Raw genomic sequence first — 19,066 nt, 5'->3', positions numbered from 1 at the left:
TTCCCCTTAGAGGTAAAATAGTGGCAAAAGTAGATAATTCTAATGCTCCATTTTGTGGTAGTGTGGTCGAGCAGTAGGCTTATCAGAGGGTAGTTTTAAGCATTTGTTGTACACACACAGGCAATAAATGAAGAACACATACTCCAGGCAAATAGGTTTTTATATTGAAAAATATATTTTCTTAGTTTATTTTAAGAACCACAGGTTCAAGATTTACATTAAACACTTTAAATGTAAGGTACTTCACTTAGATACTTTAGGAACTTTGAATAAAAGCAATATCATATACAGTCTTTGTAAAAATGGCAATGAGCTATTTTCAAAGTGGACACAGTGCAAAAATCAACAGTTCCTGGGGGAGGTAAGTAAAGGTTAGATTAGGAGGTAAGTAAAACACAAGTCTCAGTTATGGGGCATTGGCAGCCCACCGTTGGGGTTTCAAGGCAACCCCATAGTTACCACACCAGCAGCTCAGGGCCGGTCAGGTGCAGAGGTCAAAGAGGTTCCCAAAACACATAGGCGCCTATGGAGAACAGGGGTGCTCCGGTTCCAGTCTGCCAGCAGATAAGTACTTGCGTCCTCGGGGGCAGACCAGGGGGGTTTTGTAGAGCACTGGGGGGGACACAAGTAGGCACACAAAACACACCCTCAGCGGCACAGGAGCGGCCGGGTGCAGTTTGCAAAGCAGGCGTCGGGTTTCAGGTAGGAAACAATGGAGGGACCTGGGGGTCACTCTAGCGGTGGAGGCAGGCACAGGGTGGGCTTCTCGGGACAGCCACCACCTGGGCTAGGCAGAGAGTCGCCTGGGGGTCACTCCTGCGCTGAAATTTGGTTCCTTCAGGTCCTGGGGGCTGCGGGTGCAGTGTTGGTTTGAGGCGTCGGGTCCCTTGTTACAGGCAGTCGCGGTCAGGGGGAGCTGCTGGATTCTCTCTGCAGGCGTCGCTGTGGGGGCTCAGGGGAGTCATCTCTGGTTACTCATGGGCTCACAGTCGCCGGGGAGTCCTCCCTGAGGTGTTTAATCTCTGGATTGCGAGCCGGGGGCGTCGGGTGCAGAGTGTGAAGTCTCACGCTTCCGGCGGGAACCGCGCAGTCTTGGAAAGTTGCTTCTTTGTTGCAAAGAAGTAGCTGGTTTTGAACAGGGCCGCTGTTCACAGAGGTTTCTTGGTCCTTTAGTCCAGGGCAGTCCTGTGAGGCTTCAGAGGTCGCTGGTCCCTGTCAGATGCGTCGCTGGTTGCAGGTTTTCGAAGTTGAAGACAGGCCGGTAGGACTGGGGCCAAAGCAGTTGTCGTCTTTCTCCTTCTCTGCAGGCTTGTAGGTCAGCAGTCCTTCTTGTTTCTTCAGGTTGCAGGAATCTAGTTTCCTAGGTTCTAGGGAACACCTAAATACTGAATTTAGGGGGGTGTTTAGGTCTGGGAGGGCAGTAGCCAATGGCTACTGTCCTTGAGGGTGGCTATGCCCTCTTTCTGCCTCCTCCCTGTGGGGAGGTGGGTACATCCCTAATTCTATTGGGGGAATCCTCCAAACTCAAGATGGATGATTTCTCTAGGCAGGGGTCACCTCAGCTCAGGACACCTTAGGGGCTGTCCTGACTGGTGGGTGACTCCTCCTTGTTTTTCTCTTCCAGCCTTGCCGCCAAAAGTGGGGGCAGTGGCCGGAGGGGTGGGCATCTCCACTAGCTGGGATGCCCTGGGGCGCCTTAACAAAAGGGGCGAGCCTTTGAGGTTCACCGCCAGGTGTTACAGTTCCTGCAGGGGGAGGTGAGAAGCTCCTCCACCCAGTACAGGCTTTGTTCCTGGCCACAGAGTGACAGAGGCACTCTTCCCCATGTGGCCAGCAACATGTTTGGTGTGTGGCAGGCTGGCAGAAACTTGTCAGCCTATACTAGAAGTCGGGTTGGTATTCCGGGGGCATCTCTTAGATGCCCTCTGGGTGTATGTTACAATAAATTGCACACTGGCATAGGTGTGCATTTATTGTGCTGAGAAGTTTGATACCAAACTTCCCAGATTTCAGTGTAGCCATTATGGAACTGTGGAATTTGTGTTTGACAAACTCCCAGACCACGTACTCTTATGGCTACCCTGCACTTACAATGTCTAAGGTTTTGCTTAGACACTGTAGGGGCATTGTGCTCATGCACATATGCCCTCACCTGTGGTATAGTGCACCCTGCCTTAGGGCTGTAAGGCCTGCTAGAGGGGTGACTTACCTATGCCACAGGCAGTGTGAGGTTGGCATGGTACTCTGAGGGGAGTGCCATGTCGACTTAGTCATTTTCTCCCCACCAGCACACACAAGCTCTAAGGCAGTGTGCATGAGCTGAGTGAGGGGTCCTCAGGGTGGCATAAGACATGCTGCAGCCCTTAGAGACCTTCCCTGGCATCAGGGCCCTTGGTACCAGGGGTACCAGTTACAAGGGACTTACCTGAGTGCCAGGGTTGTGCCAATTGTGGAGACAAAGGTACAGTTTAGGGAAAGAACACTGGTGCTGGGGCCTGGTTAGCAGGGTCCCAGCACACTTTCAAATCATAACTTAGCATCAGCAAAGGCAAACAGTTAAGAAGAAAATGTGCAACTGTACACTTTTCTACAAAATGCTTATGAGTTACCTACGCAACATGGTGTTGTAAGAGCTTAGAAACTCTGCATAAACAGCTTGATAAGGTTTGAGACTACTCAATAGGAAAAAGTAGGTTGGATAGCCACTTACTCCCATAGTGATTACGAGTTACCAGAGCCATCTAACACTCCAAAGAGTAGAGGTAAGCGCGTAGGTATGAAAGTATCATTACTCTAGGGATGGCCAATAATTTCGAATTTAACGAGTCTAAGGACACCTAATAATAACTTTGCATATCCTTAATTGTTCCCTTTAATATTAAAAAAAAACAGCCATCCAGGGCTCGATGTGTTATGAATTCCGAGGATTTAAAAAAGACAGCGCCTCTTTTTTACTTCATGAGACCAGACGCATTTCAGAAAACTATCTAAATAAGTGATGGCCCCATCTCAAGCGAAGTCTTCACATGTTTCACTTTGTGTTCATTTGCGTTAATGAAAGGTCTCTGTGGATGGTTCTGCCCCGATGTCTGAGCCGGATCTTTCCTGGTAATTCTAAACAAGTGTGCATCTAGAGTCTTCCTGGTGCAGAGACTCTACTCTATGGAAACATATCGAGTGCCAGGCGAGGTTTCTTGAAGCGACTAGCCCAGTCCTCCAACCATACCAATTGTAGCAAGGAATCGAAAGAGGCTCGACCTTTCATTTTTGTCAATTTCATAGACTGAAATTCTTGGTCTGACTCGAGGCTTCCAGTCATTCCGAAGTATTATCCATTCTGACACTTTGAAAATGTAGAGTTTTAAAAGTCTAGACAACCTTATCGAATGTGATCTATCACGCTTAGAGCATTTTTCCCTTTGTCTAGTTTTTCAAGAACACGGGCTCATGTTCCTGTTTGTAGTCACCATGGGAACCTAATAGGCTCGCTTTGTAAAGCCGAGTATACAATAAAGTGCTTAGAGTGCTGGCGGATTAGAGTCTTTAGAACACATTTCATTTTCGCTCGCACTGTCTTTAGAAAGGCAACAAGAGGGTAATGTGAATATTAGCTGGGATTTTCCTTAATCCCTTTCGACACTTAAGTCTGTCTGCCTACGCACATCAAGCCAGAGGTCGCAGCAATGCAGAGGATGCGGACAAGTAGCTCTCCCGGTGTTCATTAGCATGAAGAGTGGATGCAGCTAGGGATGGTGCTTCTTGACGCACTGTATTGTTCTTAGCTACAAGCCGCGGCGATACACACAAGGAATATACAAACAAATTAATGGTGATCATAGAAAATTCATTAAAAGCAAATAATAAAACATGTCTGTTTAAGTGAACCTCATTTTACTTCCCCACTGCTCATCCTGCATAGGGCAGGTAATTGACTGGGCTCACCATATGCAAGATGCCACCATGCCAATGCAAACGTATTACTAGTATTATTGCAGGGCATACACAAAGGTACAGGTTTTTGTTGTGGTATGTTACTGGTTTCATGAAAAAGTGCACAAATTGCACAACTGACTCACTGGCACCCTTCCTACAATCATGGAGGCCATCTTTAATCTCAGATTATTCCATTTGGCTGTGTAGGTGCAGGCTGGAGTAATTCACAACTTTCATTTGACTTAAACAGGGCACCTTGTTTAATGAGTGATCATATCCAAGAATGGCTCACAGTTTTCAAATATCTTGATGATCAAATAATAAGATTTTAGTGAACTACAAACAACATCTTAAGGCAATGTGACCTGGGGCAGGCCAACTTTTTTCCTTGACCAACCCCTATGATTTTGTTTTTTTAAAGTTGGGTTTTACCATGGTTATAACACGTTGCAACCATCGGACAGACAGATTATCCTGTAATGATGTAACATCCATGCCACGTGAGGCTTAGTATGGAGATAAGCACAATACCCTATTGGGTGTAGAGAAATGATGTCAGGAGTGTGGTCTAAGCCAATTGTTAGCCTTACAGATGCTAATGGAGTACACAGGTCCCAGCTGCAAGCGTAATCTCAAAAGGTGTTTTCTCATCTTTCTGTGTCTGTGTTACTGATATAATCCCATAACTCATCGCTAAAGATTGCTGCAGTCTCTGCCTTCAGCCAATACACCTACAGAATTACACTCCCTGAACCACAACAAAATAATTCTTTGCATGCACCATCAAACAGCCCTTGGAGTTTGTTTCTTGGTTCTATTCTAGGTGTGGAGGAATGGGGAAAAGTGTGTGTGTCCGTCCCCAAATGACTTTAAGGTAAAAATCCTTATGTGGTACCTCTTTCACCTTTATTAGCCACCTAACTTGAAGCATGCCTGTAGCCCTCCACTCTACACTATTCCAATGTACACCACTCCAATGTACCTCACTCTGCTCTATGCCAGTCCACTCTACAACACTTCTCTCTATGCCACTGCACTGTGCAACTCTCCACTGTACTTTATTCCACTCTATGCTGCTCAACAGTGTGACACTCCAGTCTATGCCACTCTGCTGTACACTCCTACACTGTACACCAATACACTCTGCACTACTGCACTGTTCGCACCTCAAATGTACAACTTTTCTGTGTATGCTTTTCCGCTCTATGCCACTCCACTGCACTATTCAACTCTACGCCACTCCACTCCTCTCCACTATTCTCTACCCTTCTCCAGGCCACTACTCTCTGTGCCATTCCACACTACCCCACTCCACTCTATGCCACTTCACTGTACGCCAGTAACATTCAATGTTATTCCATGCCACTACACGCTATGATATTCCACTATACACCACTTCCCTCTTGAACACTCCACTCTGTGCCACTTCGCAGTACGCTATTACACTGTACACCACTACAGTCTACCCCTCTACACTCAACCCTGCACCACTATACTAATTTCTACCATTGTTTCTATATAGTAATGTATATTTGAGTTCTTATATCACATTAGGGTAGTAAAATATCTAGTTAATGCTACAAAATATGACTCCTTAGCAGACGTTTGCTATATCATTACAGACAAATGGGACATTAAGGATGAGATACCACAAATGAATAAAACAGGTTGTCCTAACACTGCAGAATGGATACAAATGGTTTTAGGTTTAGGGATTTTAGGGGTAACACGCCTGCCCACCATATGTAATTGTTATTTCATAAATCCTTTACCCCCTGATTGTGTTTGTAGGCCAGGATTTAGAGTTCCCGTATCATTTTATGGCAATCAATCAATCTGTCAATCAGTATTTGTAGAGCACGGCTTATCACCCCTGAGGTAGTATCCAAGTGCTGGGTTTAATCAAAGAGCCAGGTCCTGAGGTGCTCCTGAAGTCTGTCTGTCAGTGAGGTGGATGTTTAGAGGTGGAGACTTGGCAGCGAGTTGGGAGAAGGAGTATTCTCAGCTGTGGGTCTGGCAAATGCGTGCCAGAGCGAGGGAGGCAGAGCGGAGGCTTCTGGATGGTTGGTGAAAGTTCAGGAAGTGGTTTATGTATGCAGATCCTTGGTTGTGGAGGGCTTTGTAGGCATGTGTCAACAGTTTGCCTGTGGGGATCCTTTTGAAGATTCTTCGGAGCATGTGGAGAGTGTTAAAACAGGCCAAGGAGACTATGTTGATCCGTCGTTTCATGGTGAGTTTCCTGTCCAAAGTGATGCTGAGGTTTCACTCCACTCTACAGTATTTCCCTCTACAACACACTGTACTATTACAATATACACCACTCCACTCTCTGCCACACCAGTCTATGCTGTTCTACTGTATGTCACTACACTGTACCCAACTTTACTCTGAGCCACTCTACGCTACTTCCCTATATGCTGTTACACTCGTTGCCTCTCCACTCTACCCCACTCCAGTGTACAGTATTCCACTGTATGCCACTCGACTATACTCCACTCATTCTGACCTATTTCAGTGTACACCACTACTGTACGTCACACCAGTCTACACCACTATACTATACAACACTCAACTGTACACCACTCTATTCCATTGTCTGTCACTCCACTTAACACACTCCAGTGCACGCCACTTCATTGTACACCACTCCACTGTACGCTTTTCCACTGTATGCTGCTCAACTGTACGACACTCCAGTGTACAACACCTCATGCAACTACACTATACACCCATCCACTCTATACTATTCCACTGTACGCAACTCAACTGTACGAAACGCCACTTTATGGTTTTCTACTTTAAGCCAATGTATGGCTTTCCGCTTTACGCCACTCCTCAGTACGCCACTCTATTCTATGCCACTCAACTCTATGCTACTTCATGCCACTCTACTCTGTGTCACTGAACTCTACACCACTCCACTCCTCTGTACGCCACTCCACTATATTCCAGTCCACTCTGACAATCCACCTTATGCTATTACACTGTCAATGAATCAAAGAATCAAAAAAGCGCATTAACGCATAAGCCTCGTCGTCGCACTTTTTTGATTCTTTATGATATTTAAGGCAGAAATACATCTTTTCTATTTTGAGTGACATACTCTTCAGGACCATATATCGACTGGGTTAAGAGCTTGTGGCAAGATTCTGCGTCATGAAACATTTTGCCATTAGTTATATGCTATCCTTGATGTTGTTTTTTACATGTTGATTCTGTAACCTTAGGATGGGAAATTCAGACATATTGTGAGATAAAGTGTTGTTATATTAGTGATCAGTTGCAGTTCTTGGAGTGCAACTTCCATGTCCTGGTCCTAATTTGATTATTGCCCTGAAGAATCGGAGACAACATTCCATAAACGCATGTTGGCAACTTCAGCGCTTTGGTTTGTAAAATTCAGTTGTCTGCTTTGTGTCAGACTTTATATAAATGTGTTGATAACTAGAGGCAACCTCAACACCCAAATCTGTGAAATGTTGTTATGTTACGTTACATGCATTTATAGAGCGCACGTATATCCAGCGGTTTTTTGGTGCGAGAAAATTCTAAATAGCGAAGGCTTAGCCCACCATAAGGACCGTTACTCATATGCCTGTTTAAATAGCCACATCTTCAGTAGTTTCCTGAATCTTTGATAGCAGGAAATGGATCTGATCTTCTGGGGGAAGTGCCCAGCCTCTTTTATTTAAAAGGTGGGGTGTGGAGTAGATTCTTAAGGGCCGATCTTAAGCTTCGGTTAAGGATGTATTTTTTTAATTCTAGCTGCGATGAAGGCGAGAATTTTTTTTTCATAAATGGATTTAAAAATAATACATCCAGCATTAAAGATGGTATGTTACGTCACCGTTAGCCAGTGTAGTTTCTTCTTCAGAGATGTATTGTGACACCTTCTAGGTTGTTTAAATATGTCTGGCTACTTGATTTTGTACCAGTTGGGAGGTTGCAAGAAAGATATTTAGGGAGTCCAAGATATAAAACGTTGCCATAGTCAATACGTGAAATGACTAAGGCAAGGATGGCTTGAGTTACAGCTTCCATAGTGAGAATTGTGCTGATTTATCTAATTTTCCGCAACTGTAAAAAGCAGGCCGATATAACTGAACCAACTTGCGATTTCATGGACAGCAGTTTGTCAGTGACGATTCCTAGACATTTTACTGAGTGCTTGTGTTGGGGGAAATACCCTTCGATGATGGCTGAAACGAAGGAATCCATTTCTCGATTTTATTTTGAGTTACAGCAATCTCTGTTTTATCAGAGTTCAGCTCCAGCGGAGTATTATTCATCCAATCTCTGATAAACAGCATGGTATTTTGCAACATTTCCTTGGCTTCATTGGTATCAGTAATGGTGAACAGAAGATGCATGTCATCAGTGTAGTTGTAAATTCTGGCATTCATCTTCTTGAGGGCAAAAATTAAGGGTTGAGTATGTACATTGGTGCGATGAGGGGACATAGCAGACCCTTGAGTAACTCCACACAACAGCTGGACCTTAGAAGATTTAAAAGGCAACTGCTGGACGTATTGGCAACGATTCTTAAGGAGACAATCCATGCCAATGCTAAATCCTGGAGGCCAGCCCAGCCGCCTTAACGCTGCCCACCAAGAACTCATGTTCTACTATGTAAAATGTAGTGGATAGACTTAAAAGAACCAAACCAAGAGTGATACCATTATCAGCCGCTTCCAGCATCTTATCTACCACAGAGAGAATGACAGCTTCGGCTGAGTGGTGTGGCCGAAAACCTGCCTGATGGGAGTAAAGAAATTTGGATTCTTCTAAGAAGAAACACAGATGTTTGGCAACATGCGCTTCAGGTAATTTCACCATGTATGGCAGCAGGGTTATTAGATGGTCATTTGTCAAACTGAGAGGGTCCTCACCAAGTTTATTTCTGAAGAGGGATCACAATTGCCTCATTGAAAGAATCAGGAACCACCCATTGACTAAGAGATTGATTAAGGAGGGATAGAGCTACCTCAGGAAAATGAGAACAATTTTTGTTTTGTATTTTAGGTGGACACACATTAGGTAGCCTGATTTAATCATGGAAAGTAAGTCTATGATGCAGTCTTTGGTGAGGACCGGAAATTCAAATAGGATAGAAGAATTCTTAATATCAGAAGATACTGACTAAAGCGGAGAGCTTGTAAGTATCCTATCTTTTATTAGCTTAATCCTTTCTACAGAGAAGGTATTACGCTTATCACATAAGTTCTGTGAGGGGAGAGAGGTTATAGTCACCTTATCAGGATTGTTTGTTTCAGGACTATATTGAAGATTTCCTTAGTTTTTTTACACTTAATTTAGAATTCTGTTGGAGAATAAGTCAGCTTTTGCATGATTAATCAGATTTTTATAGCTATTGAGACATGAAGTATAGTCTCTCTTATCCTCAGACTAGGTATTCTGCAATTCACGTTCCATATGCAGGAGAGTGGCTTTCCATTTTTTTAGATCGTCAGAAAAGCATTTGGATGCCTCGTGGCGTCTAACCTATTTAGATTTCCAAAGCGGAGCGTGGAAGTTAATGACATTAGTTAGACAGCCTGCAAAGTAGGCAATTCTGAGATGTAGGTAGTTAGCAACAGATTCTCAGAAAGAGTTTGCATCAACCGTGACCAATTCCTGGAAAAGGTTCCAGGATGTACATTGCTTCCCAGAGAGGTCAAGTCATTTAAAAGGAATTTAGTAAGATGGTGATCAGACCATAGACACGGGGTGACAGAGAGATTGGTAAAGGATAAATTAGTAGTCGATACCTGGTCTGTCATATGCTCCTTGTTATTAGTGGGTAAGGACACATGTTGAAGGTTAATATTACTGAGCAAATCAGTTAGCTCTGTGAAAAATTGGCTGCCGGCTTCTTCGTTTGCCCAGTAGTTAAAATCACCTATTATCAGTATTTTAGCATGATCAATCACTAAGGGGGATAAAGATTCTGCTCATAGTTGAGGGAATTGCTCCATGTAACCTGAAGGTCTATACACTACTACAGTGATCAAAGAGCAAAAATTAGAGTTGAGCTTAATCGCCAGGCAGTTAATCATAGGGCTATTTAAGGGTTCAAGATTAGTGAACCTAAGATTCTACATCACTAGGCTCTACACCTCTGTACTGTACATCACTCCACGCTTCGCAACCCCAGTCTACTGTATGCCACTTCAATGTACGCCACTCCGTTACGTCACTCTACGCTATTCCACTGTATGCCACTACACTGTACTTCACTCCAGTCTACACCAGTCAACTCCAGAAAACTCCACTCTGACACTCCACTCTATGCTATTCCACTGTAAACCACTGCACTCGAACACACTCCAATGTATGCCATTGCACTGTACACCACTACACTGTATGCCAGTCCTCTCCACACTCTTACACTGTATGAAACTCCAGTGCATGGCATTTCACTCTATGCTACTCAACTGTACTTTACTCTAATATACGGTATTCCACTGCATTACTGCACTCTGCTCCACAGCCAGTTAACTTTGACCTCTGTTTACATGCAGATGTTCTTTCAGGTGAGTACATGCAGATGTCCTCTCAAGTGAGGCAAGGGGGTGGCAGGGAGGAAGCTAAAATGATCATATTCAAAGTCCCGATCGTCCAGACACCTGGGGCCTCAGACTAATGATCCAGAAGAAAGCAGTAAAAAGCAAATTAAATGGATATCTTCAAAGAGTTGGCTAAGAGGAGGGAGAGCTACGTGGGGTTTAAATGTAGTCTTTAAAAATAGACAGAAACAGCTTCCCCACTTCCTCAGAGAAATGCCCTGGAGAAGGTTTTGAGAAATGGGAGTGATTTATTTTTTGTTTTTTTGTTTTTGGGAAAGAGCCTACATTACCATAGGTACACCAGGGTCATTGGCACTAGGGCACTGGTATGGGGGAACTTCATCCCAATTATAGATATGTCACTAGCACAAAGTGGAGTGGGCAGCCTTTTTCTGTGTTAGTATTGGGGCCCAGATCACCCTTGCTGCACAGGGACCTTGTTCTCCGCCAGTCTTTTCATGGTGGTAACATCGCAATCAAAAGGCTGGTGGAGAAAAGCTGCAACGGGCCACCGGGGGCCCTTGCACTGCCCATGAACTTGGCATGGGCAATGCAGGGGCCCCTCTGCCCAGCACTGTCGCAATTTTCAACATGCGAAGGTGCTGGTGCACCGTGCTGGCTACAGCATTGCCACCAGGTCGATTAAGATCTGGAGACAATGCTGTAGCCTGATTCCCTCTAGGCTGGCAAGCAGAATCCTAGGTTTCTGCCTGCCAGCCTAGCAGGAAACTCTTAATGGGTTCAGCGTGGAGGTAGCCAGTGTGGTGGCAACCTCCACGTCAGACGTTCGCTGGATGGTGAAAAACGTCCATTGAACTCCTAATCAGGCCCTTAGTGTGGCTTATGAGCTCCTAAAAGGTACCCTGGAAAAGATCTCATAAGCCCCACCTGCTCTGCTCAGCCCTGCCCCTTCATTCATGGGGGAGAGGGGCTAACTCCACAACATTTTGGGTAGGGTGGCTCAATGCAAAAAAGTTTGATGACCTCTGTTCTACTCTATTCCACTCTACGCCACTCCATTTTATTTATTCTTTAACTGTAAACAAAAGTTAAAGTACCATTAATTTATAATTTATGCAACACCTTCAAATTATTATGACTAGCATACCCCCATTCGCAGTGTAATCAAGTCAGTAGCCACACTACGTTAACTATAATTCGCCACTCTACCATGCGCTGTTCTCACAAAAGATTTGATTTGAGATTTCGTAACTGTTACAGTAAGTACTATTATTTTACATGATATAAGTGAGATAATATAAAATGGGAAGAGCAGTGCATATAGAAGGCATGTAGAAGGCACAAGTTATAATTAATTTAGAGAGTCTTCAGACTTCAGTACACTATGTATGGAGATGTGTGAGATTCCAAAACTGTTCAAAATGAGGACTTCTCTACACTCCCTGCGACCTCAACATTCTCTGTTCCCTTGTCCACTATGTGTTTTTATTGTTTGATTCATCTTATTAATTGTCATTTGTCATAAAAGAATAATCTTTATTATATTAGACCTGACACAATCGCTGCAGGTTAATATTAGTATGCAATGTAGCTGGCTAGAAACCTTAATTCAGACGGAAGCTTATTCTGTGACACTCAGGCTCACGCATGCCATAGTGCTCTCAGTATAACATTTTTCATGTGATATTTGTTGTGGTGATGTTACAGGAGACATGTAGTCAAGATCTGATTACCTGGAATGGCTTTGAATGTTTTTGTATTGCAGCAACTCCTGTTGCTGGTAATAGAGCTTGAGGGAGTTTGGCCACAGTGGTTCGCATCTCTAAAAAATCTTAGTCATTATCGTCCCCTTAAAATATTCTGGGATCCAGATTCTCTGGGTAGTTGTCACCTGTGAGTTTCATTTTTTTATAGTAAACTTTAATAACTCAGTCAGGGATCCTGGGTGCCAGATTTGGCTCTTATTTCAAATTTTATCAATCATTGAGGCTAGATCTCTTAGCTACCTCAAGTGTTTTAGCATCATCCTGGGCGACAGGGAGATGTGCCGTTTTGTCAGCTTTCTTCTGACCATAGGGGGAGAAAGCTGTGGCGGACCCTGGGATCTGCGAGGCTCTGTAACCTGGTCTCCACGGGGCCTGATCTGTTGTTCCATCTTCTACATTTGTTGGCGGGGTCTACAATTGATTATATGGTTGCTTCCAGATCCTTAGTAGGTATTATCAGCCCTGGTTCGGTCCTTGAGACATGTTATAGCGACCAAATCCCCACTACTGTAAAAGTGGCACTTCCTGTTAGACCTGTTCCTGGAAGTTACTTTTGACCAATGTGGTAATTGGCGACCTTGTCTGTCAAGTCGATGTACTTGCTTTAGCCAGGCTTGTGGTGCCCTGTCTAAATTTGCACTTACTGTAGGTTGCAAACCAGTTCTGCCCCTATTGCAGGTATATAAAATAAAGGGGGTCATTCCAACTTTGGCGGGCGGCGGAGGCCGCCCGCCAAAGTTCCCCCGTCAAAAGACCGCTCCGCGGTCAAAAGACCGCAGGGGTCATTTCGACTTTCCCGCTGGGCCGGCGGGCGCCCGCCGGCCCAGCGGGAAAGACCCTGCAAGAAGGAAGCCGGCTCCGAATGGAGCCGGCGGAGTTGCAGGGGTGCGACGGGTGCAGTGGCACCTGTCGCGATTTTCACTGTCTGCAAAGCAGACAGTGAAAATCTTTATGGGGCCCTGTTAGGGGGCCCCTGCACTGCCCATGCCAGTGGCATGGGCAGTGCAGGGGCCCCCAGGGGCCCCACGACACCCATTCCCGCCATCCTGTTTCTTGCGGTGAAAACCACCAGAAACAGGCTGGCGGGAAGGGGGTCGGAATCCCCATGGCGGCGCTGCAAGCAGCACCGCCATGGAGGATTCCCTGGGCCAGGGGAAAACCGGCGGGAAACCGCCAGTTCCCCTTTTCAGACCGCGGCTTTACCGCTGCGGTCAGAATGGCCCTGGAAGCACCGCCAGCCTGTTGGCGGTGCTTCCGTGGTCCCCGGCGGTCGGAATGACCCCCAAAGTGTCTTCCCGTGCTGCAGTACGGAGCTGCTATCTGGGGGGTTAGTAACTGCAGAGCCATTCAAAATGAATAGAAATGCTTTTGTAGCAGGCTGCTGGGTGTGGGTAGCTCTAGCTCGACACTCTTTGTCCGTAAAGCATTGGGTCTGGACTTTGCAGAGGACCATGTGAAACTGTTAAACCCAGATGCTGTGCTGCTGGCCGTTCTTTCTTCTCTCAAGGATGTGTTGGCCTGGAATAAGGCCATGAATTTTTTATAACTTCGGGCACTGTTTTTATTCATGAACTGAACGGATTCAGGGGTATTTATTCTTCTTTATCGTAGTTTTTTTAACTTGTTGGATTTTTAAATGTGCCTTTCTCAAATAAGTTTGGTTTTAATGTGTATTTATCCCCTTTTATGATTATTGCTAAAATCGAAAAAAGATGATATTCATTCATTCGATATAAGCCACTAACGAATGATCAAAACCACTTAGTGTGACCCAGTTGGCAGTGCCTGTGATACATGAATGTATTCTTTTTCCCTTTACTGCAGTTCGGAGTTCAGGTGGGTAAGATGCAGTCGATGTATGCCCAATTTCATTTATTTGCTGGCTCCCCTGTGACACTGGGCATCAGTGCCCTATTACCTCTGTGGCACGTCATTAAAGTTTTCTCAATTGTTACCACAAGGAAGAAGAAAACTTGCAAGTATCGAATGTTCACCACAATATGCCCAAAAAAAGTCGTTTCATCTCTCTGGCTTTGAAGACAAAAATGGCCTAAGAGCATGGCTTTGTCTACCATACCATACCAATATTATATCGGTTGTGCCTTGTTTCAGATCACAGCAGTTTATGCTTGGCAGATGGTCTTAGTCCTTAACTTTCGTCTACAGTTGTCAACCAGTGGGCAGTGTACGCCATCCGAAATCTCACAGAGCAAAACGAAGAAAACCAAGCACTCATTGCACAGATGGAGCGGCAAGGCTTAGCGGATGGATCACTGCTGAGGAGCATGGGCATGGAAGTGCAAGAGCAAGATGGAAAACTGATGCTGAAATCTGTGAAGAAACAGTCATAACAACTTGGCGAAGCACATTGTTTTCAAATAACCTTAGATTGCAATATCATGATTGCTCTAGCAAACACAATTCTGTTTATACTGCACATTGAGTATCCGTTTACAAAAAACTTTTACAGGGTGTGGTCCCGTAATATCGAGATGGGAATCTCGATTACATGAAATATCGTGACCAGAATATTGAGGCCGAAATATTGAAAGGTAAGTAGAGATTTTCTATACCCAACTCCTCATATATGTGACTTGACTATATATATATATATATATATATATATATATATATATATATATATATTTAAATTGCAGAGAAGTGGAGTTGAGTGGTCTATAATTCCTCGTTTTGCACTTACCTTTCAATACTTTACCCCCACGATATTCTGATACCATGATATTCCTATGCTTGACATTCAGTAGTACACTCCTTTTACAGGATTATTTAATTTGAGTTTCAGCTCATTTTAGATTCTGTGGTTAATTGATATTCTTTGGTTACCATTGCATCTTCAATAATAGATGAGACAGAGTCCTGGTATTATAGAATAGCAAAAGGAAGGAGCGAGAGTTGGTAGTCATCAATGTGGTCACAAGATTGCACATTGAGGCAGTGCTTGTGAATTTGTGTAAATAAGTGATAGGTTTTGTTCATGTTTCGTAGTGATGTTCTGCACTTCAGTACACCTTGATGTCATTACAAAAGCATTCTTACATTTTAGGAGGCTTGGGGTTGGTTATACATAAAGCCATGCACTTTGAAACAAAACAGGAGTGCAGTTCCAGCTAATGTTTGTGTCTGGTATTTAACATTTTCTAACACTTAACTAAAGCAGCAATTAGGATATGTTTGAGAGTGCAGCAAAATGTTGTTATATTTAGCCTGGTGTCAGTTTATGTAGAATTCAGTTGAGTATTGATGGTGGGGAACGCTATTCCCATAATCATGAGAACCACAGTTGTTCATTTATCTTTGTCTAGAATTAAAACAAGCACATAACTACTATTTGTGGAGTGTCCAATTGTTGCAGCAGTGCTGGTGGTCAGTTTTAGGACTGGAGTGTTAGCCAGGACTATATGATTGTTAAAAAAAATATATATATATATATATAAAACCACTACATACTTCCATATAAGGGTTTGAGCTAGCCCTATATATCCACTGGTCTTCTTTAGAATCATTAATAATTTGATTCCACCCACCACAGCATGCAGTATGGAGCAATGTTTCAATCCACTTTAGCCATGTTATTGTGTTTCTGCAATCATTTTTAATTTTATGCATTTATTCATTTATTCAAATCTGATAATGTCAGGCACGCTGCACCCTGACTGCGCAGTCCCTTTAATGGGTGGAGCACATTGCCGTTAAGGCTGCATGCTGCACCACAAACAACTGCTCATCGTTCCAGAAGTCTGCCTCGGGTCTATACTCACGTGCTTCTTCGGCGTTCTTCACATCCTCTGCACCATGCTGAAGTGGCGTCTGGTTTGTCCCTCTCTGGCTTTGGGGCCAGTCGGGCTTCAATTCCTTTGCATCTTAATGTGAAAGACCACTGCTACCTGAAAGAGGAAAGCAAGGACAACATTCCAAAAGCTGGAAAACGCTTCAACTTGGGTAACGTGTATGGCGCCTGAACTGTTATATTATATACTTATCTGATGGACTTTTATTGGATTGTATGATGACACTTGCTGCTGATTAAGCCTAAAACAAAAACACAAGAAAAGAGCCTTAGAATTATTGACTTTCAGTGCAGTTTGTTCACATACAAGTATTGTAATCATCTGCTCACATGTGGAAAGACTTGGAACTTAGGAACCTGGGTGCATAGGATTCCACTAATGATTTATTTTTGGATTCACACTTGCTCCCTATGTCCATGCAATTTCTCATGTTCACCGAAATGCGATGAACTGTTGGTTTATTTTATTTAGATTTTGAGCAATTTACACATAATTGAAAGCTGACAATGTACCACACACAGAATATAAACGACAGTGAACATTGCAACAGGGATGACCATGGGTGCTCCTGCCCTACCTCTGCTAATTGCAGACGCCCCCTATGTGCTACCGCCATGAAACTGCTGGCGAAGAAGGAAGTCGTAGTCTGCTGCCCTGGTGGATTTCGACTGGCAGCCGATAGACTGACGTTAAATCGTAATCTGTAGGTGCTGACCGTCCAACTGCTGCGCTACCGCCGCAGTTGTAATGTGGTGGTCATTGAACTGCCACATTGACAGCAGTCCGACCGCCACAGCGACCCTAGAGGTCATTGGACCGCCAGGGTCGTAATAAGGCCCTATATGTTTGATTACTAGGGAATTACAATTGTAGTTCTTGTTATGTTTTTTAGATACTGTGAATATATGCTTGGATATCAGTGCAATTAACACAAGGAGGAAGGGACATTAGATAATCTAAGAATTAGTATATCCCTGATATACTCTTGCGCTCATTAAGGTTATTGGGTGCTAATCTTTTGGTGTTTATTTTGTAGAAGCAATCAGAGTCAAGGCAACTTAGAAGTCCTGAAGAGACAGTCGGAAAATCGTCTGTTTCCGTCCCTTTATCCTGGTGGATCATGCAGGCTCTTTTAATTCCTGGCCAGCTTGACCTGCAGGGACGTTGGGAATCTTCATGAAGTATTGGTAAGAGCTTGACAGATAGGGCCCAGATCTCCTCAGACACTGCTCCTAGGCCATCCGCACTGCTTTCAGTGTGCCACATCCCAAGCAAGCACGGCTTGCAGCCACCATTATAGTGAACGAGCTGTCAACTCATTCAAAGATGGCTTCCTTTGCGTGCACTTATATAGACAATTTGCTTAGGGAATAGGTTCCCAACTCATGCAAAGCTGGCCACACTCCTATGTGCAAATTTGCACACACAAGGACAGTCATTTTCAAATGTTTTTTAAAACTTTATTAAAAAAACATTCTACAACAGTTGTCTGCACAGATGGTCAGCTTTAAAAAAAAAATTAAAAACTGTTTCTGTAATAAAGATTTGCAAAAACAGCTTAAAAAACATTGTTGAAGCCAAGAGGCTGGTAGCCAACTTCAGACCTGTTGCCTTTGCCAAGGCTTAGTCTTCCTGTCAGAATTTTATGTGTGTCACGTGGTATCAAGCAGATATGTCAGTAAGTCTGTAGATAATGGTTTTGTTACATTACACATTAAATTCCTATTTAAGAATAAATCTTTGTATTACATGTTTAGACTTGCAAGAAAGCCCCACCTACATCCACCGGCCAGCGAGAAAAGTGGAAATTCAAAACGAAACCAATGTTTTGGTATCAAAATAATAAACTTTTCGTAACTCCCCCCATCATGCATTAACATCAGAAAGTACCTTATTAACCGTCCTGTAACAAAGCCCTCAGTTAAGGAAACACCATTTAAATCTTTAGTTTTTATGAAATCTCATCCTTCCGAGTGTTCCTCCTCAGCATTAGTAATTAATTGTATCAGCTTTGGTGAAATAATCCGTAGAATTCAAAGCAATTTTGTGCATGCCAGTGCTCTGAATTCGGTAGATAGGTGGGCATATACACAGATCCAATCATTGTCCAAGTCCTCCTCTCTTTGTTGTATAGTTGCAAGATAACTGACGTTCTCAGAGTTGGTTATATCAATTTCTCTTGGCTGGAATTGCAGCTTTCCCCCACAATGCGGTTACTTCCTGGTTAGCAGAACATAGCACTAATGACATTTACTTACCCCTTAAAGAGTGGATTGAAGATGTTTTCCCATTTGATAAGTCTGGTATACACTGAAAGCCTTGGAGTGTTGATGTGGATGTCTATTACATCTAGGATGTTGGACTAGTATGAATGAAGTTATGGACAATCCCATAGATTATGGGTCACAGTACTCATTCTTCAACAACCTCTCCACCGCCTATCCGTTGGAGGCATATCCTTTAGATGTAGTCTTGCTGGTGTATGGTATCACTATAGTTTTGGATTTGGCACTCCACAACCAGACAACTCAGCCTGCATTGAGTTTCACGGGCTATCTTGAAACAAGATAGCAACACTGGGCTAACCTAGGGAGGACACAAAATTCTCCTGGCTGTACTTTTGTTTTATCCTCAATGCAGGCCCTGACTGTCAAAGCCTGAGCCCAATCCTGTTGCCACATGGTGGGGAGGCATTGTTAGTCACGTTTGCGGAGCAGCAAGAGGTCTGCGGAGGAATGCAGAGTTCAGTAGGGGCCACGTCCATATGAGTGATGCAGTTGCTCTTCCTTCTTCCGGTGGCTCTGGGGGAGGTGTTTCCAACCTCAGAAGAGAGAGGATCATGACAGTCAGCGGCAGCACAAGATAACACCTCAACACTGTGCGTGTTGGCTGTTTGTTTTGGGAGACAGTTTTTCCTCTTGCTTCTGGAGCTACTATCAGGAAATTTCAGACTTTTGTGTCTCTGGTGTCTCTTGAGACCTGTTTGAGACGGCAAATGCTGCAGAAGAAGGGGGCGCTTTTGGTTTGCACT

At 43.9% G+C, this 19,066-nt stretch overlaps 1 protein-coding gene across 1 annotated transcript in view; it reads left to right on the top strand.

Annotated features, from left to right (window-relative positions):
- The window catches only part of ATXN10 (ataxin 10), a 1,000,711-nt gene extending 985,139 nt beyond the window's left edge, over positions 1-15,572 (top strand). Inside the window, exon 11 of the mRNA XM_069228252.1 lies at positions 14,393-15,572. Coding sequence (XP_069084353.1) covers positions 14,393-14,577 — 185 coding nt within the window. The 3' untranslated portion in view covers positions 14,578-15,572. The remainder of the gene's footprint in view (positions 1-14,392) is intronic.
- The last annotated feature ends 3,494 nt before the right edge of the window (positions 15,573-19,066 follow it).

Source organism: Pleurodeles waltl, chromosome 4_1, assembly GCF_031143425.1.
Source record: "Pleurodeles waltl isolate 20211129_DDA chromosome 4_1, aPleWal1.hap1.20221129, whole genome shotgun sequence".
NCBI lineage: Eukaryota > Metazoa > Chordata > Amphibia > Caudata > Salamandridae > Pleurodeles > Pleurodeles waltl.
Note: the sequence above shows the minus strand (reverse complement) of the source record. Positions and strands in the feature narration are given on the sequence as shown.